At 47.2% G+C, this 27,231-nt stretch overlaps 1 protein-coding gene across 10 annotated transcripts in view; it reads left to right on the top strand.

Annotated features, from left to right (window-relative positions):
- SPTBN1 (spectrin beta, non-erythrocytic 1) overlaps positions 1 to 27,231 on the top strand; it is a 193,492-nt gene that overhangs the window by 121,251 nt on the left and 45,010 nt on the right. For all 10 annotated transcript variants that reach the window (XM_059078921.2, XM_067007591.1, XM_067007595.1 and 7 more), the window contains 8 exons: positions 3,035 to 3,186; positions 14,235 to 14,408; positions 18,212 to 18,303; positions 19,548 to 19,628; positions 20,005 to 20,120; positions 23,884 to 23,996; positions 25,050 to 25,237; positions 26,498 to 26,615. In XM_059078921.2, the coding sequence (XP_058934904.1) occupies positions 3,035 to 3,186; positions 14,235 to 14,408; positions 18,212 to 18,303; positions 19,548 to 19,628; positions 20,005 to 20,120; positions 23,884 to 23,996; positions 25,050 to 25,237; positions 26,498 to 26,615 (1,034 nt within the window). The remainder of the gene's footprint in view (positions 1 to 3,034; positions 3,187 to 14,234; positions 14,409 to 18,211; positions 18,304 to 19,547; positions 19,629 to 20,004; positions 20,121 to 23,883; positions 23,997 to 25,049; positions 25,238 to 26,497; positions 26,616 to 27,231) is intronic.

Genomic DNA, 27,231 nt, shown 5'->3' with positions numbered 1-27,231 from the left:
CCCTTTCCTCACTTGGTTCCCCACTTCTGTTGCCTCCGGACTGCTGCTGCTGCGGCTGCCTCAAGTCCCGGCTTGTATCAGTTAGGGGTGTGGGAGGTAGGCTTGTATCAGGAGGCCACCAAGAGGTGGCTGTGTCTTCAGGTACCATCTTGGGTTCCACGCTGCCCACCACATTGTGACAGTCATGCAAAGAGGGGTCGGTGAGGAGTGTTCACACCTGAAGGCCTTTACGTGGAGGAGTGAGGAGACCTATTCTCTGTAGCTTCAAAGGTGGAGCAAGCTTCCTCTGCAGGCCACAGAGCCAGATCTCGTCTCGATGGAGACAGCAGCCCAACAATTGGAGCTACCCAGTGATGGAGTGGACCCTTTCACAGAATAAAGACTTGGGTTAGGATGGTGAGATTACGGGTGATTCTATATGTTGTATCATTGAAACTTTTTTTTTTTTTTTTTTTTTTTAATGTTGTGGTAGAGACATTATTGCATAGTGACTGAGAACCTGGGCTTTGGAGCCAGCCTGCCCTGGAGAGTTAACAGATCCTAACTAATGGAGTAGTTAGGAGTGTAAAGCACTCGGATCAGTACCAGGGACGTAGTAAGTACGCTGTGTATGCTATTATTATTTTAATAAGAAAGAACAAGTTGTCTTCTTTCTATACAACTATTAACCTCCTGCTGTGTACACACACAGTTTCCCCCCCCCCCCCCTTTTTTGGAATTTTGAAATAGCTGGTCCAGGTACAGTAGAAGGGAGTTTTTGCTTTTGAAAGAAAGTTGATTCAGATGACTTGTAAAGCCTTGTTGCACCCTGAGATGATATGATTCCATGATCCCTGGTAAGTTTCTTGGATAGTTTGAGTTGTTGAAAGGGCTACTTTGCTGGGGAAAGAGAGAGGGAACCAAGGTATGAGAGTTACAACACGCCGGGCGCCCTGACGTCCTCGCATTGAATGCCAGAGCAAGTTTTAGGTGAGTCCCTCCACATAAGTGTCATGTGGGGGAGAGGGGCAAGTACAGCTGAAGGATACTCACAGGGAGCAGCTGTGGGGTCCCTGTTCCTAGGAGGCACCGCTGCTGAGTTTGGGGCGGAGACGGGTGGGAACCTGCCACAGCATCAGGCTCATCCAGGTGAATTCTCGGGAGGAGATGCGGGCATGCTTTGGCTTGATTAACAGCACTACAAGGCCCTGAAAGGGAAAAGGAGGACAGAAATGGCACGGGGGACAGAAATGCCCGTGTCACGCTGACCAGACGGAGCCCACCCCTGCGGTTGTCCTTCTGCCTTGCAAGGAAGGAGCCAGCTCTTTGTGAAATTGAGTGGACCTGAGGGCAGGGAGTTTCTGCTGCCATCAGCCAACAAGCACACCATCCGGATCAAAAAGCCTTTGATGCAGGCATAGGGAGTAATGAATGAATAGTACCCCAACTCAACTCGGGTGTCCTGATGTCACCTCCAGTTGGTGTAAGCCCAGAGTGTCTCAACCAGGGTTTCTCAGCCCAGCTCAGGCATTGCTGACATTCAGGGCTGGAAAACCAGATCAGGTGGAGGTTGTAAGGGCTCCCAGAGCTGCTTGTGCTTATAGAACAGGAAGTGGGTGCTCTTCCCTCCGCTGCCCCCACCTCCTCCTCACGTAGCTCGGGCACAGTGACGGCAGCTGGAAGTTGGGAACACGCCTCCGGACTGTCTTCCACTGTCTGCGTCAAGGGTCTCCAGCTCCTCGGGCAGGCGTCTGGCCTGGCCTCACTGGGTTGGGAGTGCAGGGGTGATGTCATTGCGCCTTCCCAGGAAGGGTGGAACAAAGGACGGAGTCCCCAAGGACAGGCAGCCTCATCCTCAGCTGGCCTGCTGGGTAGGTTTTTTTCCCTTCCTTTCCCTCCTTCCGGTTTCAAAAGTGTTTGTTGTTCACGAAGTGCTCCATTGTAAGAGGACACGTTGAGTTGGCTGGGCTTTGTGTCCCTCGGCTGAGCCCGTTTCCTGCCCCTTGTGTGTCGTAAGGGTGTTGATTCTGGTCCAGTCCCTGGATGGAATCTTCCATGCCTTTTCCAGTAAAGCCCTAGGAACTTGAGCCCTCCGTGATTTTTCTAGAATGCTCACGCTACCTGGAGCCTGCCCCTGAGGCCGAGGGCAGAGTAGAGAGCTGGGAAGCAGGAGAGCAAGCTCTCGTTCCTTCTGTTTAATTTTAGTTTTGAACTTCTCTTCCTTCTCTTCTTTCCTCCCTTCTTCCAGAAGGTTCTGAGGACCCCAGCAGCCTTGGGGAGCCATCCCCTCACAGATCCTCAGCCTGTCCTATTTCCACCCAGTTCCCTCTGCTCCACCCGTGACCTCTTTGTTTGCTTGCGTCTTCATGGGGAGGAGGGTTGGTGTTAGCCCCCAGCTCTTCAGGACGGCGTGCTGTGGGAGCGCACTGTCTTTATGAGGAGATCCTCGAACCTCCTCGTAAAGGAACCTGTTAATTCAGAACCTGAAAAAAGCCAGAGGTGTTTCTGTAATGTGAGATTCACCCAAAGCAGTGACAGTTGGCTGGGGGACACATTTGGTACTTGTTTATTTAGAAATAACTTAATCCAAGCAGGTTTTCGTTTTGACCTTGTTCCCGTGATAGGCTGGGTGTGGTAGTGATTTGGAGCCCCAGACCCTTTAATAACAACCTAGGATACCCATCAAGGGCTTTATTAAAGACATTTCCAACTGTGTAGCACATAAAACATATTATAATTTAACCATCGGGCAGGGCTGCAAAGGACCCCACTGTGACCTTGTCTGTCGTGTTGCCTCTTCAGCAGAGGTGGGAGCAAATGAGATGAGTGCGAGCAAAGGATGCTCTGCTGATGGTTATGCTCCGAGGCTCCAATGTTCAGCGATTGTATGGTTCCCCTGTTCCCGAGTTGTTGACCGTGCGTTAGAGGAGCCAAGGTTCATTACAGTTGAGTTTTGCTCTTCTTCCTTTGGCCAGGGTCTCATGCCCCGGCTGGCACACACCCACCACTGCCCAGGCTGTGGTTGGTGGTAAAGAGAGCTCTCCTCTGCTTGCAGATGAACGTGAAGCCGTGCAGAAGAAGACCTTCACCAAGTGGGTCAACTCCCACCTCGCCCGGGTGTCCTGCCGGATCACAGACCTGTACACTGACCTTCGGGATGGACGGATGCTCATCAAGCTGCTGGAGGTCCTCTCCGGAGAGAGACTGGTAAGAGGGGATGTGAAGTGTGGTGCACTGTAGGTGGGAAAATGTGCTTTTGAGGAATCAAGTGTGGACTTGTCTCCTGTTGATTCCTGTAGTTAATGGTTGATAGTTTTGAGGAGGAGACTCTCGATAAGTGAGATGATTACGCTGGGGAAAGCTCCAGGGTGACATTCTGAGTCTGGGTGATTTTCTTGAACTGTAATGAAGCGGCTTCATTCTGGTTATTTGCAAGGTTACTACCTTTGGGGAGAAAGATCTTGGCTGGTGTCCCCTGTTGAACAGGGCACGGTGCTGGAAATTTAAGGGCCAGCCTTGGGTGCTGGCTCCAGGACGTACCTGTATTCCTTGAGATCACGGGATAATTTTAAATTTGTGTCTTACTGATTCTCTGGAAAATCTGAGCTGCTGTTTTAAGGTGGCAGGAACTGAATTCAGTGGTCCCTGGTGCTTTTTTGGTTTCTTCCGTGCACACTTTTTGTTTTGGGGGTGGAGGGAGAGGCTGGTGCTGTGTCGCCTTGGAAACTTGGAGCTTTGATGAATTCCCCCGGAGCCTCTTTGGGCAGGGCAGTTGTCAGCCTACAGTGAAACTGTTCTCCCTATGCTGTTTCCCAGAGCTGCCATAGCTGTCTCTGATGTGACTTTTGTCTATGGACCTTAAACTGAGGAATCTTAAACCCGTCATTGTAACTGACCCAGCAGGTTTTGTCTCGCCTTGGTGTGGAAATGGGTGCTGTCTCCTGCCAGAGCACAGGCAGTTCCATAGGTGCCGGTGGGGGCCCAGCCAAAGGCAGGCTGACGCCCAGGGATCGAGCCCACATCTGCAGTGACATCACCAGGAAAACATGATGCTGGTGGTTGGCAGGGCTGCCAGAAAGCCTTACTTTTAACTCGAGCTCCACCCTGTCACTTGACAAACTGCAGTGGGTCTGCGTGCAGACTGACTCACACACCTCTGACCACAGGCAAGGGGCTGCGGTTGAACCCTGTCCTGTCATTAGCCCACAGACAGAACGGCCCCTTTGAGCCCGGGTAAGAACAGCCAGGTTTCCCTTTCCCTGCCCCTCCGTTCAAGAACAGCCTCCTCTAAGAGACAGTGAAGCCCCGTCTCATCCTCAGTGCCTTTTGTCCACATGCTCTTTGTTCCCTGAGCGTGCACGTTTTGTTGCCTTATTTTCTTGAGAGGTTGTGGGTCAAGCTAGACACACTGGATACACAAAGGAGGCTTCTGCCTCCGTGACCGTGATGCTGCCCTGAAGGCGGTTTGTAAGGTGGAAGTGGGAGGAGTGGGTCCACATTAGGAGGGCCGGTCATTTTGGTTTGTTTTTTGACATGAGTCTAGGCCAGAATTATTGTGATATTCATCTTTAAATACAATTTTGGTAACCAGACTTTCTCAACTACCCCACATTTTTTTCCCTTTTAATGTTTAACCTAGTATGATTGTCTATTGATTTTTTTTTTGAATGATGTTTTGAAAGTAGCTAAAAAAAAAATCATTAAAGGTCACCTGAAACTAGAAATTAGTTTGAACATTAATTTTTGTCCCAATAGGGTCCTGTCTTCAGGGCTGTGGGGAGTAAATTGTTCACCCTGGAAGGTCCATAATTCTTTCATACCAAGAAGATTGTGTCCTTGATAATGTCCACATAATAAACGGGATCAGACCCTTTGCCCTTTATTCTGGAAAGGGCAGCAAAAACATTAGGGAGAAAAAAAGCAACCAGCAAAGCATAATTCTTAGTTGTTTGCAGATACCTCCCACTCCTCTGTTTATTTGCTGCCAGTGGTATATATATTTATATATATATATTTTCTGCAGTGACCCAGAGGCCTGGGAGAGTAGAGATGGAGAAACACGAGAGGGCTGCCATCTCCAACCTCTCAGGCAGTCAGTGGCAGAAGCTGTGTTTAGCCATGACTTACCACTTTGTAAAACCCCAAGAGCCTTGATTTCTTTTATTGTCCTTTCCTCACAGCCAACTCGTGACTATAGGTTGGGCAGTCTGATTAATCTTCTTATTCCAAAAGTAAGGATACCATAGATAGAGTGAGCTACAGCTCTTGTTCATTTGTACTGGAGATTTTTGGCCTCTTTGGTTTGCCCCGTGGTTTATTTGGTTTATGGAGCCTTCTGGAAGGGACACAGACCACACTCTGCTGTTGGTTGCAGAGGCTGCCAGGGACTCGACGTTAGAGACCCTCCCCGCAGGAGAGGATATCCATCCATGAGGGCTTGCCCCAAAGGATTCTTGCATCCTCAGATTCCAGGCCTGGGTAAATTAATGTCCACAGCTAAACGGTTGTATCATCAGATAATGTTCAGTCAGCGCTGGGCTTTCTGCACCCGTGATCCAAAGCCCTGGCTCACATAAACATTTGCACTCCATCTGGAGCCATGTCTCCATCGGCATTTCAGCGCCAGCATTTACCACCAGCTTGACAGTAGGTAGTAGCTAAATGTTTGAGGGACTGCAGTATCTAAATTTATTTTATTAATAGATTCTTGGAGCCAGCTCATTCCTCTTTACAGAGGGGGAAATTTGTCTTATTTTTGCTGAGTGAAGTTCAAAGAAATACATTAGCTTAATGATCCAGAGCATTCCACCCTAACCCCACCCTGCATTTCGGCTTAATAAAATTTGTGTTAGATTTGAGCAGGTTTGGGGTAGGCATTTTGGGTTATCAAGGCACTTGATTCCAATGTACTGGGGAACATGTGAGGGCAGGAATCCTCACGTCTGGTCCTGACTTGGGCGGGATCCGTGTCTGGAAGTTGTCGCTCTTTTTGCCGCAAGGTATGTCAGATCCTGGAGCAGTGAGGAAACTCTTTGGCTGAGCCCGGAAGCTGCTGCTAATCGGGATTGGGTTGATGACAAAGAAAACCTTTGCTTTCCAATGTGTTGCTCTGAAATTACCATGTACTATAAGTTCATAAATGTCTTGCTTTAAACCTTCCATAAAGAATATAGACCACCCTGTGCAGCATCAACTTACCAGGTAAAAGCGGTCACTGTGTTGGTCACTTTGTCATTAGTCCTGGGTCCCAGGGCCAGATGAGAAACGGGACTTGAGGGGTAAAGGTTTGTCCTGCGCAACCCACTGACATTTGGAGGGAGTGGGGCCTCTGGACTTCGGGGGTGAAGTGGAGCCCACGGGTCCTCATCCAGGTTCGAAGATGGCCAGTGCCTGCCCCCTTCCCTCCGTGGGCCTCAGCATGAAGGACGGTTCTGAATAAGACAGTTTCCTCCCTTGCTCCTGCCAGACTGAGCCCTCGCCTCTGACCAAGAGGACAAGGTTTTCTGAACACTTCTGCCCTCCCCCCAGCCCCCGCCATTTCCAATAGCAGGTATCAATGATTTGGGGTTGCTTGATGTTTTCCTGATATTCTGTCTTCCTATTCTGTTAATCAATCTCAAAGAAGACAGTGCAACAAAAAGAGGTTGTTTTTTTTTTTTTTTTTTTTTTTTAACCACCGTTAATTCCAAAACAGGCTGAGCTAGGTGGAGAAGATAGGTTTACCATGAGATTTGCTAAGCCTTAAATAAATCCCATGTTGAACTACCCTGAGTGCGTTTTACATAGAGCCTTTGTTAGGAGAACATGCTGGCATGTATTGTTGTAGAAACGGGGTTTTATGGACTGGCCACAGAACCTGCCTGTTGTTTGTAATGTCTCTTGTGTGGGAGAATTTGCTTTTGTTCTAAACAACCAGACACAGAAGAATGCCCCTGTTAAATTCAGGTCTAATTGCACAAATACTAAAAGTGAATTAATAGTAACAGGTAGTAGTAATACCATGTGATAAAGTACTGAATGAATGGCCCCAAAGCCCTAGAGTTCAGAAGGGGAAACAGGCCTTCTGGATGGGGTGTCAAGGAGGGGGCCGCGTGTCAGCCGTGAGGAAGAGTGAAGAGAGCGCTTGGGGGTGGGTGGCAGGAGGGAACAGGTGTAGGGAAAGCATCCTGGCTGAACTGGAGTTTGTTTTTGGAAGGAGTGATGATGGTCAGTCACTTTTAGTGTTTTCTGTCACATGCGTAATGTGTTTAGTTCTCACAGTCTAATCAAGGGGAAAACTTAACACTTTATAGGAGAAACAGGCAGTGAGTGACCAGGGCCTCGCCCAAGGCCAGTATCACTACTGAGGAATATAACTTGGACTGCAGCCTATTCTCCTGTCTGTTGGTCCCCTCCTTTCTCATTGAGCCCTGCTAAAGGAGGAGATTCTCCTTGGGAGTGGGTCCCAGCCAGGAAGGAGACGGGCAGGAATTAATGGAACAAAGTATGTTGTTTTCTGTTTAATTTTAATTGGGCAAGAATCGTTTATACTCTTCTTAAAGCTCAAAGTGTGATGTGTAGGGAGGTGTTTGGGGACATAAATGTGAAATGAGTTTGGCTGTTGTATCAGAGGAGATTTTGCAGTTCCTATCCCCAAATCCCAAATTCCAATCCCATCCTACCCTCTGTATTAAGTAGAGGCGTGTGTGTGTGTGTGTGTGTGTGTGTGTGTGTGTGTGTGTGTGTAGCAAACACTGATTTCTGATTAAAAGGCAAAAATGTAAGCAAGTATCCATTGCTCTGATATACTGAGACCAGTAGTGTCTTTTCTCTATTTCTTCTTCACCTAAACGAGAGATCAGGAGGCGCTTTAGAATTCACCTTGCATGCTAGTGAGTCTTTCACCCTCCAACACATAGGTTGTATTTTATAGCTGGAAGTGACTTTAGTGGCCACTAAGTTAGATCCCTTTATTTCATAGGTCCTGTAACTGAGAGTCAGCAGCCATCAAGGCTGTCCAGCTGGCATGTGGCAGTCGGCCTCTCCCAGTTCCCAGGATTGGTGTTCTGTCTACCCTGCAACCCTTGGAGAGCTGTTGCTCCAGGTGGCTTCAGGGTGGCTTTGGACACCCAAGAAGAAAATCAAAAGGAGTGGGGCTTACCAGGGTAGAAGAGTGGCCCATCTCCCCAGGGTCCTCCCAAAATACCCTGCCAGGAATCCTCCTTTATGTCTTCCTCTTCTATTCAAGGAGGCTAAGAATGGCTCCAGGAAACATTTGCTTTTTCTTTTCCATCTCTAGACTCTGACAAAAAGCCTGCCATCGTGGTTACTCCACAGTTCTGCAAATCCTGATGCCCTACAGCGTGTAATTGATCCAAACTCCAGGCTGAGTGACAGTCGGGGCAGAGCCATCGGGGGGTGGGGCGGCATCCAGCTCCCTCCTTCCTTTCTCAGGGTCTTGGGCCCACTTGGCGAATTTGCTCAGGACCACACCGCTTCTCAGGGGCAGGGCTTGGACTAGCTGCTCTAATAAGCAATCAGGATTATATTGTCAGTTTCTGGAGGTTGGTTCTTTAGCCCTGTAATTCCCACTCCTCCTTTGGAGTTGGAAAGAAGATGGGTCTGGAGTAAGGCCCAGATGGGTTGGAGCTGTGGTTCATAACGATTTGAGACTAGAAGGGAAAGAAGGGACCTTGGGAAGGGGAAACAGGAAAAGTGCCCGCAAAACGCAGGCCCACAGGCCCTGGTGTGGAAGAGCAGGGACACTTGTTAGATTGATTTCAAGGAGGATCTGTAAAAATCGGCATTTCCTCAGAGGAGCCCATGCCTGCAGAGCCCCCCTTGCTTGAGTTGCACGCGAGTCTGGTATTGATCCTTGCCTCCTAAGTCGCATCTCAAACTGCCCCATCAGAAAGGACACAGAGGACAGAAATGCGCATGTTGCCGTGGGAACGGACCTGTGTCGCACTAGGAACTTGACAGTAATTAATGGAGCCGAGACAGGGAAGGTTCCTTTTCTTGGCAGAGCGAGCTACTCTTGGGTCGAGGCTTGTGTTTATCCCTGAGCAATGCACCCCTCCCCCAGTTGCACTGTGTTCAGTTCTCTCCATTGTTATCTCTTCTTCCTCTTGAGAAGATGGAAGTTGAGTAAAATAAAAATAGCTCTTTTAAAAAAAAGGGAAAACTGTCTGCCAGATGGGAACCGAGCCTCGTAATTTCCTTTCACGTAGACGTGTGTGTGTACTGCCCTTGGTTCCCGGTGTAGCATGAAGAGGGCGCGCTCTGGAATCCCGGCTCACCGCACACCAGCCAGCCGTGCGCCCCCTCTAAACCGGCATGTTCTCATCTGCAAAATGGCAAGAATAGTAATAATTATTGCTGTGCAGTGTTAGTGTGAGGATTAAATGTAAGCCACCCAACAGAGAGGTTAACATAGTGGCACAGGAAATGGCAGCTAAGAATTTTTAGATCTTGGGAGTTTTGCCGTTTATATGACCCAGTGTGTTTCAGTGTATATAGTTCTGTGCAATCGTTAACGCTTCTAAAATAAATTCCCCGTAATGATTGCCCCCTAAACTTGCCCAGGTACCGTGCCTTGAAACACTTCAGAAGCCCTCTCTGAAGCAGATACAACATGAGTTGCAGGAGTTGGTATTCTTGAGTTTCAGTCTTGATTCTTACTCCCCCTCAATGTGCTCCCCGTACATCATCTAATCACGCCAAGTCTGGTTTATTCTTTTGGTTTAAAAAGGGGTTAATATGCCACCGAAGATGAGTGAGCTTCAGTTGAGATGAAATGTGGGAAAGTGTTTGAAAAACATAGGGAGAGAGGTATAGTGAGGCAGTGAAGCAACTTTCACTGCACAACATTTAGCCTAGTTTGAATTACTAGCTGCACAGCATACTAGTAATATTTAAAATATCTCTGTAAATCGTGCTTTCCAGCCTTGTTTCCTAGTAAGCTCTGAGTCATAGAGGTCTTACTGTGTATGGAGGCCTTAAGTGTTGAGCTTTGGGTGTTTTCACATCCTCTCCGCTCTCTCGTCCTATCTCCCCTCCCTCCAGGTACCAGCCAGTCATAAGTTTTCTCTACCACATTTTCCTTTTATTTCTGTCCAGAGTTTAATTTGAGGTGTCAGGATTAGAAGAATAATATCATTACCATTATTTGGGGGGCACATTCCCTTCTGGTATTAAATTTGCCTTTCAGTTGACGTATACCAACTTCTCTGCCTCTCAGTGGGAGAGTTCTATCTAGACCCTGAACACTTCCTGTTGTCTAACAGAGAGGTGTGTTATTTCTAAACAGTTTGAAGCCCAAGTGGCATGGAGATGGGGAGCCCCCTCTTTTAAGTAGAATCGTTGGGAGGAAGATCCTCGAGGCACCCCTGTTGGTAGACACACTTTGTGGGTTTGAGAACACCATAATCATTAGTTCACCATTTCATTTATGTAGTGGTCCTTTGAGATAATTATTCATATTATCCCCATGTTATAGATAAACAGACATTTGAGAAGTAAGGCACTGATTTTGTAGAAAGTGGGGAAATTGTAACTTAAATGTGGGCATTTTAACATTAACATCATCTTCTACACTGAATTGCCCAACAGAAGCATATACAGAGATCCGGTTTGTTCATGTTTCATGTTTTATGTTTTAAAAGATATAAAGGCCAGGAGCAGTAGGAAAATTAAAAATAAAAAGACTTCAGAGGGAGAAGAGCAGAGTATCATCCCCCCGAATCTTGGTTTGATTTTTGGGAGAATTGCAAAAAAAACCCCAAGTAGAGTAAGGGGGTCTCCTGAAAGTTTTCCATTTCCTCTGACTTTTGGAAATTGGTGAGGTTTGTTTTTTAACCATTTGAAGAAGTCTGATCATCTACCCAGAGATGTTTCTCTGCCGTTTTTATTTTAGTTCCTTCCTTTGTGTTCCCGTGCACTAGTGTTTCTGATGGCTGGTGCTGGAGGGGACTTAACGTTGTGTCCAGGTCTGGGGTGAACCATCCTCAGATCCCACCTGGCATGGCCAGTCAGCATCAGCGCGGCATCCCTGCCACGTGGCGTTGGGCTTTTCCAGCCTGCAGGAAAGCCTTTGGACCCCTCTCGCAGCCCTCCCCCTCCCATACCCTTGCACCCCATACTCATGTGGAAACGAACACACAGTCGGCTGGGATTTTGTAACGAGAGAACAGAGGCCTGAACGGTGTCTCACGTGCCTTTGAAGTTGAGTTTTTCAAGATAAAGGCTAAAAGGACCAACTGCAGAATTACACCTGCTGCAACCTGGGAAGGTCCCGGCAGCCCCCAGCCTGTTCCTCGTTTTCCTGCTGCCCAGGTCCCTCTGTCAGAGGGCAGAACTAAACAGTTTAGTAAAGAGTTTGATGTCCTTTATTCAAGGGGACACAGTCCGTGGACACAGGAGTGCAGTGCCTCACAAGTGGTGGAGAATGCTGCCCTAGGGATTTGGGGCGAGAGCAGGTTTCCAGAGGTTAGAAAAGGGGCAGCGCGGGAACAGGGCGTGACTGGCTAGGAGGTTGGAGGTTTCCTTAGGAGGTGAGCGGGTCCCGTTTTCTGGGGCAAGGTGAGCTGGGGGGCTGTGATGGGTATGTGTTTGATGTGTTTGGGCTCCTTGACAGCTCTTTCCCTCAGGGCAGTCTGACTTAGGTCTGTGACATGGGCCGAGCCACTGGGGTGGCCTCTCTTTTGTGGGTCCTGCTACTCGAATTAAGTTTACCAATTCTAGTTCCATCCATACTGTTCCTCTCGCACTCAGGTTAGGACATAACCTTTTCTGGCCTCGCAGATACCTGCTGCCATTAGGAGAACGCTTCCATCCCTGTTGCTCTGCGGTCCCGGGCTTATGGTGCCTGACACGCGCTGTTTGGTCACAGGCTCGCTGGTCAGGGCACGGGCGTTAAAGAGACTAGAGGAAGAGGCCTCTGTAGAGCAATGAGAAATGTCAGGAGCCCCTGCCCCAGAATTCACATGCTTCCTTAGGGGCAGTTAATCCCCACCGTTCGACTTTGAACAGAGTTTCAGCAGGAGCCACCTGGACACGAGAAGAACAAGGGACCGCTGTGGGTGGTCACTTTGTCAACCTCAAGAAATGACCGCTGATCCAGAGAAAATGAGAAGAACCGAAAGCTGGCCCGCGAGAACCAGGTGCAGAGTCCAGGGACTTCTCCCCCGAGGGCTCTGGGCACACCCCTCCATCAGGGCCATCTCCCCTGTTAGGAGGGGACCCATGGGAGGAGGCTGCTGGGCGCACCTTGGAAGAAGGGGGCTCCAGTGTTGGCCTCAGACTGCGTCTACACGGTCGCTCACGGAATCTTAGATGGAGTCCACCGCTTTCTGTTTTAAATATCTGACCTTTTTCTTCCCTTGCCATATTGCTTGATTTTGATGTAATGTTATCACTTGACCTAACATGAAAAACAAATCCTAGCATTTCTGACATACCTGAAATGTATTAGTGGTGACGTTTCTGAGAGACGATGCCTTTTTGCGGGGGGTGGTGGGAGGTTGTAAGCAAACTCTTACAATGCAGACTTCCCTCGATGCCCCGAAGAGGGATTGGTTCCAGGACTTGCCGCGGGTACGGAGGGCCGACTGGACCGTGAAAAGCTGGACTTTTAGAGACATTTCTTTTTCCATTGCTGTTATTTGAAAACATCTGCCATTTGTGGTAAGGCTTCTGGCCATAATCTTATTTCCTCGGGGTCAAGGCACACATTCTTCTATGCTTGCCAGTCCTTTCTTGTAGAAGAGAAAGTCAAGAAAAAAAATAACATAATCTGAGACTGAGTACTTAAAGTGGTTACTTGTTAGCCAAGTTATCTTCTCTTTATATGTTTTCCATCTAGCACTTAACTGAGGATCTCAGCTACAGAGGGTAAAGTGGGAAGCAGGCAAGACCTTTACCGTAGGACTAGCTGCTGCCCACACCTGCGTGTGCTCAGGTTGCTGCACACCTGGCTGCCTTTCCTCTGTGAGGCTGGCTCATAGCGCACACCGTTGCCTAGTCCATCTGTGGGTGTTCAGGTCACTCCATGTAGGCCTTGGGCTCTGAACCAAACCAGAGGCCACGGAGAATACAGCGAATATAAAGCATTATCCTTGCTCTCAAGCCAGTAGTCAAGTTGGAAGTAAGAAGAACAACACATCCGAGATAATAGCAAAAACATAAGATATGTGATTAGTTCCTGAACTCTGTGGTCCAGACAGAGACCACAGATGTATAGGTTTGGGGGGCAAGGGGAGACCTGTGAGAACTGGAATGGTTGGAAATGACTCCTAGAAGGAAAGATGTGCCTTGACCTGAACCTTGAAAGGTGGGTGGGGTACAGTGAGTTGGCTGAGGAGGCAGGATGGCAGCCAGGCCAGGTTCATCTTCTGGCCAGGGGGGTGTGGGCAACCTGGTGGCAGCTTTGTGGAGTAATAAGATCAGCCTGAGGTGCACCCTCAGCTAGAAGGGGGAGTCATGGGCGATAGAGAGGAGGGTGGGAAGGGTGGAGGCGGGCGATGGAGGCATGAGCTTGTTCTTGACACAGGAGGTGATAGAGACCCATTGAAAATTTCGAGTGTGTGTGTATCTTTACCTATTGCTTTGTTTATTTAAAATGCTCACCTTGAAAACGCCTTTTTTTGATTTTGATATAACTGATTAAAAGGAATAGACATTTGAGGTAGTCAAATTAGACTACTCATATTTTTCTTTATCCTTTCTTTCCAGTAAGTCACACCCTTTTACTCAACCCCCCTCCATCATCCTCACAAAACCAGCACTTGAAAATTCTGCTGATTTGGTGGAGTGTCCCCCCTTTTTCATTTTGAGCCAACCTTGGGAAACAACCCGAACCAGCAGGTAGCAAACCTGTTTTTACGTTTAAAGCAGCCAGAAAATCCTCAGAGGTGTTTCGCTGTGCGTCTGCAAAAATTACATGGATGGCAGTAGTAGCTCTGAAATTCTTTATGAAAATTGGGTTCCTTTTTCTCTAAGCTTCCAGCTTCTGTGCTCATTTGTAAGTTGTGTCACTTTCATGATTAAACAAAAACCTCTGAAGAGTGATCGGTTACCATCCCTTAAGTAAACTTTTCTAAGGCTGTTAGATAAACTCTGTCCTTGGACTGAATGAGCATGTTTTTTTTTTTTAACGTTTTGGTATGGGTCGGAAAGTGCTGCATGAACGGGCACGTGTGCACTTTCTGGGCTGTAGTTCTGAGCTGCTTTCTGCCCTCTTGGATGATCTGTTTCCACCTTCTGCTCATCTGTTTTAGCCTAAACCCACCAAGGGACGAATGCGCATCCACTGTCTGGAGAACGTGGACAAGGCCCTTCAGTTCCTGAAGGAGCAGAGAGTCCATCTTGAGAACATGGGGTCCCACGACATCGTGGATGGGAACCACCGGCTGACCCTCGGCCTTATCTGGACCATCATCCTGCGCTTCCAGGTAAGGGACTTGGCCCGGCGATTCGGCCTGCCTCCTGGGTGTGAGCATCCCTGTGAAACTGGCCTCCCCATTCCAGAGGGACCAGCTAGACCAGGTTGAAATGTCATCTTAGAGTCAGGTGTGCAGAGCAGCGGGTCACATTTGGCTGCCCTGTAGGCATGTGGCAGGCAGCTAACCATATCCTCCCTCAGTTTTGCCAGCCCCTGAAAGTCTTGACTCTCCTGACAAATAAGAGGGTTTCTGGGCTGCGTCTCAGCCCACCACTTCACCGACACCTACTGTAAACGTCTGGTGTCTGCTGCTCAGCTTTCAGGAGCAGAGGTGTAAGGATGTGGTCGATGCTAGGGTACTACCACTAGACTGTTTGAACGTTGCCAGATTGTGGCATGCATCATAGAATATCTTTAGGCGAAGCTGCTTAGGATCACGACACATGTGTGGGCTCTGTTTTCACCTTCTCCTTCTCCTTTGGATGTGAGGAAGCAGTTTTCAGGGGAGATGTGCAAGAAAGCCTTATGCTTGTTTGAATTGGTGACGATTTTATGGGTTTGTTATACCCGAGCGAAAGGTTCTAAGTATAGAAATACTCTAAGCCAGAAGGTACTCTCAAGGTCATTTTGTCCACTTCCTTCACTTTATGAGGGAAGGGAGGAGCCTTGCCAGGGATCACACAGCCAGTCAGGGCTGCTGTGCATGCTTCTGACCCCTTGGAAGAGAGCTCAGCCTTTCTTGTCTGTGAAGCACCTCCAGCCTGATTACTGGTTCTTTCTCCAGGCTGTTGCTTCATGCTCCTGCTTTTCAGTTAAAATCTGAAATTCAGGAAACACTTCTTACCACAGCGTCAGGTTGCTCTGCAAACAAAAGTCCAAACAGTCCTGTCTCCACCCTGGCTGTGTTCTCTGTATCTTCCCTTCCTGTTAAGCCCCTTTGATGAAGTTTGATTGATTTTTTTTTTTTTCCCCTAGGTAAATAAAAATCTCACCAACAAAGGGCCATGTCAGAAATCAAATTATAGCTCTCTTTGTATTCTTACTAAAACGCTGAAATCAACCTCTAACCAATCGTTTTCCTTCTCGCTTCCCTCGGGATCAGGCAGCTGTAGTTTAGTGGTCTGGGTGGGTATGTGGGAAGGGTGGGGGTAGGGGACCAAACCAGAGCTGTACAGAGACACTCCCTGCATGGGAGTTTCTCAGTCTGGACCTGCCTTGCGAAAGCCGAAAGCCGTGTATTCATTCAGGTTCCCTGGTCCCAGCCCCAGTGCTTCTAATTAAATAGGTCTGAGACTGGGAACCACTGTGAAGGTGACATCGTTAGTGGAGATTTAATTGCAACAATCAGTGACTTTATTTTGCAAACAGAACTCTTCTGCAGGTTTCTGTCATTTAGTTCCTGAATGGTTTGAAAACAGAGTGAATACCATTGTATTCACTAACTACTGCTCTTGGCCTTAGGCCAACAGGACTCTCCTGGAGCATCGCCTCAGTTCTGTAGAGTAAAAAGTCCCCATTTCTCTTGCCTTTGGCCTGTAGTAATCAGAGCGTGGAAGGGCGTACTGACAGTGGCCTCTCTTGACAGCGGGTCTTGTGCCCATGGCGGGGAGCTGGCACACACAGCCCTTTCCGGGATTCTCGGCATGAATTGGGTTGCATCATTGACTAATTAGCTTCCTGCCAGCTTGCCTTTTTCTGTGCTTGAACCTGTAAATGCTGATACGTAGTTTCTCCCTTTCCTTTGAGGCTGATGTCACTGCATGGCCTGCAGGGTTGGTGTCTGACATGACCCCACCTCCTGCAGCAGTTTTATCAAATCATCCCCCGCTCCACAAACATGTATTGATTCTGCACCAGCCAAGGCCCAGCTCACATTCTGTGTCCTCTGCGAAGTGTCCCACGTATCTACAAAGATCTCTCTCCCTACCGCCCCCCAGCTCCTGAATGTGCAACCTTGTCTTACATTTCGTGTGTGTGTGTGTGTGTGTGTGTGTGTCCCCAGAGTCCCCAAGACGTGGCCTGCCCTGATGTGTGTAGCAGGTGTGCATTAAATACCGATGATGACAGACAGCTTTTATGCTGCTTTCCCTTAAAAGAGAGTACAAGGTGGTGTGAGAAACTGGAATGAAAGTCATCGAGTCTGCCTGGTCCACATAGGGAGCTGTCTTCATTTCAGAAGGGTAGATACTGTTTGTAAAAGAACAAGTCTGGTAACAGATTTCCTTCACACTGAGGCATAGGAAAGCTGACGGGGGTTAATGTGTAAAGTTCCACCTGCCTTTCCTGGTGAGTCTGTGTCTTACTCCTTGAGTGAAGGTTATTCTTACACACTCTTTGGAGTTTGGAGTTTATGTAAGCTCAGACTTCACTTAAAACAGTTAAAAATGGAGAATTTTTTTAGAGGTGTAATTATTTCAATTTCTAGGTGTGTTTTCTAGTTGAAAGTTTCTAACTCTTTAATCTTAATTTTATCCTCCTCCTACCTCTTTCTCTTAAAAAAGAATTCTGGGGCGTGTTTCTAGATTAAATGGAAAGACCTTTGACAGGGGCCAGGACAGGGAAGCTTGGAGTGGTTAGAGCTGAAAGAGAGGCCAACACCCTTTCCCCTGGCTCCATCCCACATTTTATCATTACAATCAAGGAACTAAAGGCAAAGGGGTATTTAGAGCATTTGTTTAAAATCACGTAACTGGTTGGCAGCCCGTGATCCAAAGAGCTGACATGTATGGATCCTTACTAAGAGCCCAGCCCTTCGTACTTTGCATTTGTTCAAGTGTACAGCAGCGCTCCGAGATGGCCACCCCTCAGAGGGGAAGCTGAGGAACTCGCCCAAGGACACGCAGTAGGTGGGGGAGCCTGGATTTGGACCCAGAGAGTTTGACTTTGGTGCCAGTAGACCAGGCTGTATGTCCTGTTGAGAATCAGCGGCCTATGAGTAGCTGATGAATACAGGCTGTCTTAGTCCATTCAGGCTGCTGAAACAAAGTACCACAGATTGGGTGGCTTCCAAACAGTAGAAATTTATTGCTTACGGTCTGGAGGCTGTAAGTCTGAGATCAGGGTGCTAGCATGGTCAGATGAGGGCCCTCTTCCGGGTTGCATACTTCTCATTGTGTCCTCACATGGTGGGAGGCGCTAGGGATCTCTCTGGAGCCTCTTTTATAAGGCACAAATCCCATTTATGAGGGCTCTACCCTCATAACTTAAGCATCTCCTAAAGGCCCCACCTCTTAACACCGTCACCTGGGGGCTTAGGATTTCAACATAAGAATTGGTGAGGGTGTGGGAGACAAACATTCAGACCATGGAAGCACAGCATTTAAGGGCACTCTTTCTCTGAGAGTTTGGGTCAGTTTTCAGGAAATGGTGCACGCGTTGTCCTCATCAGTGAAGGACTCACTCACCCTGGGGTAAAAAAATCTTTGGTTGTGAGAAAGCAAATGGTATTTTTCTAGAGTCTGCTGAGGTTCAGGGTGTACCGTATGAACCACCGTTCTAGCCTGTACTTGGAGAAGATGGGCTATGTTGAGGGTAGAAATGACCCCTAATCGGTTCTTGGAAGTCAGGCAGGTAACTAGTTTTCACTTCAGTCTTATCTTTGTGCAAAATAGAGAACCTAGTCCTGGGTTGGTGTTTCTAAGAAGTGAACCCTGGCTTCAGAAGGCAGTTCTCATTGACCCTTGGAGTAGACAGTCTGCAGGGCTAGGTGTTGATCTAAAGTTTACTCTTTATGTTTATGCAGACCTGTTCTTCTGTGGCTTTCATTAGGAAGCTAACACATCTATTGGTCTAATATTTCTTTGTAAATCTTAGATCCAGGATATCAGCGTGGAAACTGAAGACAACAAAGAAAAGAAATCTGCCAAGGATGCATTGCTGTTGTGGTGCCAGATGAAGACAGCTGGGTGAGCACGAACTCAGGGGGTTAGGGGCTGCTTCTCCCAGGACCAAGTTCTACCAGAGTCATCACTTACAAGGTGTTGTTGACGAGTATCTTTTCCACCACTTCCGTTGAGATGTCTTGTTGACTCGCAAGCAGTTGATGCACTGACATTTCAGCTAGCTCTCAGAACAGGAGTTGATTTATATCCTGGACCTGTCATTTGCACAATCAGTTTCCCTCTGTTTGTTAAGGAAGTTCCAGAGAGAAGTTAATCTTGAATTTTAAAACCCTGAAACCATGTTCAAGAATCTCATCCATGATATTTGTAAAAAGTTGTGGGTTTTCTCCTCTCTTTAATTTCTGTTGCTTTGGGAAGCTCTGTGCAGTAAACTTAAAGGGTGGGTGGTCTTTGTACATTATCTCAGTTTCCCCTTCTTTTGTTCTTTCACTGAAATTTCAGTCAAGATATTTTTTAGCGAATTGCATCTTGCTCATTGCTCACTGAAACTGTCGGCGCTCCTAGGTACTAATTGAGAATTGGTTTTGTACCAGGTTAATTTTGCACCAAGTCAGGACTACTTGGAGGACAGATGTAACTGTAATGGACATGGTCAGTCAGTGGTAACTATGGAAACCATAAAGAGTATAAGGCTTAGTAAGGGGATCAAGTTAGGAATGAACTTTTAATCAACCACAGGTAGAAAGTTATTAATAATCAATGTGGTGTAGAGTAGCTGATTGACTGCGGGTAAGTTTCAAACATAGGGAAGTGTTTCAGGGAGGTACTAGATTTACAAAACTTCATCCAGTTCAGTGGGATAAGGAAGGAGAGCTGAGTGTTTGAACAGGTAATCCCAGCTACTTCCTCTCCCGGAGTGCCGTGTGAACTCGGGTCTTGGTGTCTGCAGGGTTCTGATAGCTGTGCTGGGGGCGTGGAAAGCCAGTGAAGCAAGGAGGCCTCAGAGGCATCTAGTTGTGGTCACTTTTTTCTCAGTAAGCCTGGGGTTTTCAGTCGAGGACGCAGATCACAGATCGAATTACCAAGAAAGAAAAGCCATGTGGACGTGTGTTTTATTCTTATTTTCCAACAAGGAGAAGTTGAGGAGGATCTTAGCTTCGATTTGATTGTCCTTACTGATATTCACTGCCCGACATTTTCTCAGTGCCTACAGACTTTTTTTTTTTTTTTAAACACTGGGTTTAGCAAAAGCACAGACCTTTATTTGATAACCGTGTCGCTCTTGTCTTGTGCCTCGTGTTTGTTAGGTACCCCAACGTCAACATTCACAATTTCACCACTAGCTGGAGGGACGGCATGGCCTTCAATGCACTGATACACAAACACCGGTGAGTCCTTAGAGGTCATGCTAACAATTTGGGGGTGGAATGTTGACATCCTTGTGTAGCAGATCTGGGTGACTTTCAGTCCTCATGTCCGTTGCCCTGGCTGTTGCATCACGGTGGAAATTCCTGCCTTCCCCGTGAGGAAGTTGAGAGAGAATGTGTAAATTCTCCCAAACCAGAGAAACAAGTTCACCCATTGTCTTCATAAACTTTGAGGTTGTTTATTCAAAAATCTGGTTTCATTGTTTGATGATTAACTAATATTGTAGGCTTTTACTCTGCTAAGTGGACACTTTTGGAGTAGTAATCGAGTCCCACTGGTCACACGGAGTGTTTTCAACCCACGGTTTCTGTTGTGTCCCACTGTTGTTCTGTACAGGCCTGACCTGATAGATTTTGACAAGCTAAAGAAATCCAATGCACACTACAATCTGCAGAATGCATTTAACCTTGCAGAGCAGCACCTCGGCCTTACTAAACTGTTGGACCCCGAAGGTAAGGACTCCAGGAGTACAAGGTGGGACCTTTGGCATCTCTAGCACTGAGGGGTAAATATAAAATTTGCTTCGTGTCAGTTTGTTTAATCTGTACGGTGTGCTTTGGGAATTATCTAAGGAAGAGGAGTTTAATTTTGGTGTGGGAATTACTTGAGGATTTGTGTAAAGGATTCCGTCTGAAAGGCCTTGAAAGATGAGTATGATTTAAACATGTGCCAGAGGAGAGGGCAGCAGACAGAGGAATTTGTGTGAGCAAAGGAACCAGGAAAGGGGAAGGCGTGACTGGGGACTGACCGTTTATTGGGGGTGGTGTTGGTGTTAGCGTCATGTTGAGAAAAATACAACTGGAAAGGTGGGCGAGGGCCCAACAGCTTACAGTCTTTAGAGGGTGTTCAGCAGGCAGTGGGGAGTCATGGAAGCCTCTTAGCCTCTGTGCTCGAGGAAGAGAACCTGCCTTAGGCTCTCCATACATGCTTGTTGACTGACGTTCATCCCACGGTGGCAAGAGCATGGTTTGGCCTAGGTAGAGATAGGGGCAGGGCCCTCCTTAGGAGACTGTGCAGTGTTTGCTCGTGAGCATGAAGAGCTTCAGTGAGGAAGGTGCACCCGGCACGTGTGGGCGGCAGGAGTCACACGCGCAGTCCCTCCTCGTGGCTGGCTGCTTGGCGGCCCAGTCTCTGCACGGAACCCGCCTCTCTGCTCTGCGGATCCCTGCAGCAGGACCCTGAAGACTGACTGCGGGTGACATGGAGCAGACCTGTGTGGGACAGTCCCATAGGTTGTAAATCCTTTGCTTACCAAAATCCTAACTGTAGGCTTCATCTTAGCATGAGCTATCACAGGAACGTCTTCTGATGTCGAGAAGCATTTAAAACGTAAGAGGATTTGTTTGTAGGGCTGGAGCTTTTTAGACCCTCTCAGCTGTTAGCAAATATTAGAGAGAAAAAACTGTGTGTGAGTGAAAGTTTAAAGTTCTTATAAATATAGAACAGGAAGTTGAACTCCCCAAGGGCAGATCGAGGTCAGGAGGCTGCCAGGCAGGCGTCTTGCTATTTTCCAGTGCATCAGATGCACTGATAGTTTCACTACAGGAAGCTGAGATAAAGTTATCTTTGTGCTGGCCCATTAAATGATTTCTCCATATAAACACAAAACTAAAATTCCTTGGACTGTGATAAATCTTTTTTTTTTTTTTTTTTTTTTTTTTTTTGTGATAAATCTTTGTGCTTAACCCCTGCCTTACTCTGGAAAGGCATCCTCCCTGAGCCCGAGCTCTTTGTGCTTAGATAAAGAATCTTCTTTTTTTTTTTTAAATCACTATGACAAAAAGAAGTTTAATAAGTTGCTCATTAGTTAATCTTTCTAATCACCACCCACTGCGAAAAGGGGATTGATGTTCCCCAGATCATTCGAAGACAAGGAGCTAAAAAAAGCAGTCGATGTCACTTATTCTGTGGGTTTGATCTTATTAGCTGTCCTTAGCTGCCATTAGTTGTCCGGTGCCCCAGAGAGCATCAGTTAAAATAAAATGGTAAACAAGTTAAAAAGGGTTTTGCTTGCTCACTCCTTCCCAGTTATGTCGACATTTTATGTTTATTAAATTGCATACAGGGATGGCATTTTTTTCCTGGCCTTCCTCCAATTCTGTCTCCACGGGGCCCACTTTGATGGGGCCAGACAGACACAGGAGTTGGCCACAGGGGCCCTGGGGTGGGAACAGTAGCTGTGGCCCCCAGTGCCATCAGCTGCCTCAGTGACTCTGGGGAGGGAGCTTTCCCGCCCTGTGCCCTGGTAGTCAAGTCTTTAAAACAAGAGAAACAACCTGCCTCACACAGGGCTGACAGGAGGATAGAAGTGAAGGCGCGTGTGCGGATGCACATTGAAAAAAGAGCCCCATACGTCAACAAAGAGCCATCTGTGTGTTCTCTCCTCCGTCTATCCTGAGTTGAGTACTTCCCTCAACATTGCCATACCCCGAAGACTGACCACCTTCATTCATTTGCTCCCTCCCTCGATAAATATTTATTGGCAACCCGCCCCATATATAGACAGCACAGTTAGGAGGTGGGGAGGCACGGTGGCACAGGGCTTCCCAAGACTGGGTTCCTGCCTTGGAAACTCAGTCTTGTAAGACTAATGAAATGTGCATAAGTAATCATAGGACCTGGCAGAAAGCAAACCATAAACAAAGCCCTTTAGGTAACAGAGGAGACAGTCATTCCAGCTGTAGGGATTGGAAATGGCTGTGTTGGAGTGGTGCCTTCTGAGCTGGACCTGAAGGTTAGGAAAAAGGTGATGTGCTGGGGAAGGCCCTTTCAGACAAAGGGAGGCTGTAATTGGAAGGAATATTGGGAATTGAGGGGTGGTAAATAGTCCAGTTGGGTTTAGATCTGTAGTGCCTTAGAAGAAGCAGTAGGCTATAGAATGAGAAATGTCTAGAATGGCACTTGGCGCTTAGAGGAAGCTTGATAAATATTCGATGGATAGATGGAAGGAAGGGAGGGGGAGGGAAAGAAAGGGCAAATTGTAGAGGCCTTTGGGGTTTATACTTTATTTTTCAGACTGCAGGGCACTTCTGAGTAATTTGGGCTTGGGAGGAAGCTGTGCTTCACAGCTGTGCTTCTGGAAGATCAGCTAGGCAAGGTGTGTAAAGTGAATCAAGTAGCAGGGAGACCCAGTGAGGAAGCCGTTGCTTCAGGTCTGGTTATGTGACCCTGAGAGCTGGACCCGAGAGTGACAATAAGGATTCCATAAGTAGAATCATCAGGTCTCAGACCCGGTGACTAACTGGATTTGGGAAACAAGGAGATAAAGATGTCCATGGACTTAGTGGCCGGGAAAGATTCTGGTGCCACTGGCAGAAATAAGGACCACAGAGAAACACAGACCAGCCTAGAGGTCAGGGAGGCAGGGAGGTGAATGTGGTGTGTCTGGGTGGTCGCCACATCACTGAGATATCTGACTCAATTCTTACCATGTTCTTCATTTCTGTGTAGTAGTTGTGTGTATATTTTGTCACCTCAGTGGCCTGAGATCCTCTAGAGAAAGGATCATGTCTATTAAGACTTTTATGTCCTTCTGTCATACAGAGTGAAGTAAGTCCGAAAGAGAAAAACAGATACCGTATGCTAACACATATATATGGAATCTTAAAAAAAAATAAAGCGGTTCTGATGAACCTAGGAGCAGGACAGGAATAAAGACGCAGATGTAGAGAATGGACTTGAGGACACGGGGAGGGGGAAGGGTAAGGTGGGACGAAGTGAGAGAGTGGCATGGACCTATATACACTACCAAATGTAAAATAGATAGCTAGTGGGAAGCAGCCGCATAGCACAGGGAGATCAGCTCAGTGCTCTGTGACCACCTAGAGGGGTGGGATAGGGAGGGTGGGAGGGAGACGCAAGAGGGAGGAGATGTGGGCATATATGTACACATATAGCCGATTCACTTTGTTATACAGCAGCAACTAACACACCATTGTAAAGCAATTATACTTCAATAAAGATGTTAAAAAAAGACTTTTATGTTCTTATCGCAGTAGAAGGCACTTATGAATGTTCATATAATAGAAGAGCCAGGGAGGTGATTTCATCCCTGTTAGTTAACTTTATAATTAATGCATTGATGGCAGAGCTCTCAAGCCCCAGAAATGAAGATATGGGCCTGTGCAGTGCTGAGCAGCTGTTCTGGGTTGTTCCTGCTGCCTGGTTGGTGGTGCCGTGAGCAGAGTACTGAACAGAATCTTCTCTGGGTTGCAGATATCAGTGTGGACCACCCCGATGAGAAGTCCATTATCACTTATGTGGTGACTTATTACCACTACTTCTCAAAGATGAAGGCCTTGGCTGTTGAAGGAAAACGAATTGGAAAGGTGAGCTCATACTCCTTTTGTACGTTGTGAGACGTAATCAATGTTCACACCTTAATGTGCTGCCACCATGCACTCAGACGTTTAGCTACTGGGAGTTCTTGGCAGGTTCTCCACACAGCAGGGAAGTGGGCAGCAGCCTCTCGATCCCAAAGAGTAACAGGAGGCAGGAGTGGTGGGTGGCTAAAATACTTAGAAAGGGATTTCAGGGGGATCTCAGACCCAGAAACACCCCTCCCCTCAACCTTTCCAGAAAATTGGGTATTGAAAATCTGATTGAGTTGCCTGATGCCATTGATGTGAAAATCCTACTTACCACGCTTGGAAAGGCCTCATCAGTGTTACGCTTTTTATTTACTTATTATTATTTTATTTATTTATTTATTTATTTTTTTTTTGCGGTACGCGGGCCTCTCACTGTTGTGGCCTCTCCCGTTGCGGAGCACAGGCTCTGAACGCACAGGCTCAGCGGCCATGGCTCACGGGCCCAGCCGCTCCGCAGCATGCAGGACCCTCCCGGACCGGGGCACGAACCCGTGTTCCCTGCATCGGCAGGCGGACTCTCAACCACTGCGCCACCAGGGAAGCCCAGTATTATGCTTTTTAAATTTTTTTGTTTGGCTGATGTTCCCCTGCCATATATTTCAGAACACCTCAGATCAGATGACATTGTCTTCTCAGTGCAGTGGAATGGAAAATTCATGGGCGTTCATGGGACTGGACCAAGCAAAATAGAGCCCTTTTTGTTCCTCTAGGAATTTCGGAGCTGAGGCATCAGGAGTCATTCAGGCTCTGAAACCCTTTGCCTGGAGGTTGGGAGGTTACAGAACCAATTACAGTTGAGTTAAGCTGTCATTGCTCACAAATGATAGCCACGGTCTGAGTGCTTATTAGCACATGGTTCTTGGAGTTTTAAAAACTCTTGTGCCAAAGTCTCATAGAACCGTTTTCAGAGCCAGCGCTGAAGTGTGTGTGGGCTCCCGTAGGGCTGCAGTCATGTCTCCCTTACGTAGGGATACGATCTTGTTTTTCCATTTTTCTGACTCTTGTTTACAGGTGCTCGACAATGCTATTGAAACAGAAAAAATGATTGAAAAGTATGAATCCCTTGCCTCTGACCTTCTGGAGTGGATTGAACAAACCATCATTATTTTGAACAATCGCAAATTTGCCAACTCGCTGGTTGGGGTTCAACAACAGCTTCAGGCTTTCAACACCTACCGCACTGTGGAGAAACCTCCCAAGTAAGATACAGAGAGTAATGCCTTGCTCTTCTTATGGGGAGAGAGATGATTGCAGCCGCAGACCCCTGTTTTCTGACTTGCATGGTCTCACCTCTCAATGAATGCCTCTTGCCAGCGGCCTGTCCTACTCTTTTTTTTTTTTTTTTTGTGGTACGCGGGCCTCTCACTGTTGTGGCCTCTCCCGTTGCGGAGCGCAGGCTCAGCGGCCATGGCTCACGGGCCTAGCCACTCTGCAGCATGTGGGATCTTCCCGGACTGGGGCACGAACCCGTGTCCCCTGCATCGGCAGGCAGACTCTCAACCACTGCGCCACCAGGGAAGCCCTGTCCTACTCCTTTTAATCTGAGCCTGTGTTGGCGAGATGTATTCCAAATTATACCCTCTGTGAGCCCTTTCCAGCAGAAATGTGCCACTGGTACGTGTGATACATGAGAATCCCAAGAAATGGTGCAGGTCCCCATTTCCTTATCCAAAGCTCTTGTGCCTAATGTGTTTCAGAATTCCATCGTTTCTGGATTTTAGAGAAGTAACAGGGTACATGCCTGGTGGGTCTGAGGCAGTTAACTCATATCAGGCCTCCTCACATATCTGTAGCAAAACATGTAATTATTCACAGTGTGTGAATTTAAAAAACAATAGTTTCATATCCGTTCAAATCAGGTTTTGCTGCCCCCAGAAGTCTGATTTTTCACTTATTTTAAAGATACGTAGTTGTCCAGTAAAGATTGTGGCCCTTATCTCTTGCTTATTATGACAAGAGTCACCCCTCCTTTTCCTGAAAACTCCACTCAGTTGTGAATTCCTGGCTGAGGTCTCCACAACCCATTGACAGTGACCCTAGGTGGTCGTTTGAAATGATCCTTGTTGAATGCATTCAGCTGTGCTCTCTGAATGAAGCAAGTTCATCGGTCCAGGGCTTGGGGTCTAAATCTTGATTGAGTTGATTAACAAAAGAGTAGCATTCTGTGCCCCTGACTGTAAATCTCAGCAACAACAATGAACCACAAGAAAAAACCCCACATTTTGGCGCATACTGAGATCTTCAGTGCCCCAAAACTAACCCACTGCTGTTTCTCTAACACACACACGTTTCACATAAAAGTCAGACCGGAGATAAATGCCTTTTAAAATTGTGAGGCTGCATGAAGTGTGTTTTTTTTATTTTATTTTATTTTATTTTTTTCTCTAGAAGCAGATGCATTTTTCCTTTTGAAAGAACAAAATATAGTATAATGTTTATGGCTGGTTTTCTCTGCTTAGATTTACTGAGAAGGGGAACTTGGAAGTCCTGCTTTTCACTATTCAGAGCAAGATGAGGGCCAATAACCAGAAGGTCTACATGCCCCGGGAGGGGAAGCTCATCTCTGACATTAACAAGGTAAAACCGATCCATCTGGCCTCCTTCGTGGTTCCTGCCCTCCTGTGTGGGCGCCAGCCTCTTGTAGGTTTTCAGGCTCTATCAGTGTGTCTTGATTGCTAAGAGATCTTGAAAGGCTTCCTTCCTGGCTTGCTGAGTTGATAAGCGGCAGTCATTGCTCCCATAGTGCTCAGGGTCAAGGGAGTGCTTGTGGTGGTTTGGGGGCAGGTGGCTGGTGTGTGTGTCTGGGGGGTGGGCAGGTGGCTGGCGGATGTGTGTGTGTGTATGTTTAGATTTTATCAATCCAGGTTCAGCCTGTTTACCTTGTCACTCAGATACATAATCAGTTTACCTGTCATTTGTCCCAGGCAATTGGCTCAAACATCTTTAAATTGCAGAAGGGAGAATTAAAAAACCTTATTTCATGTATCTGGAATCCCTAGAGGTTAGGGCTTAGGATTTTGACTCCTTCCGTCAAGAAGCTGTCAAAAAATTTGTTTCCATGCCTGTTACATCTGCAATAATAGAATTTCATGATGGGCATTATTTCCAAGTAGAAATCTGAAAAATCTAGAACTGTGGTCAGTTGTACACATTTAGATTCTTTTAAGTGGAATTTTTTTTTAATGTGAAGTAA

This window comes from Kogia breviceps, chromosome 11, assembly GCF_026419965.1.
Source record: "Kogia breviceps isolate mKogBre1 chromosome 11, mKogBre1 haplotype 1, whole genome shotgun sequence".
Lineage (NCBI taxonomy): Eukaryota > Metazoa > Chordata > Mammalia > Artiodactyla > Physeteridae > Kogia > Kogia breviceps.
This window is presented reverse-complemented; position numbering and strand designations above follow the sequence as displayed.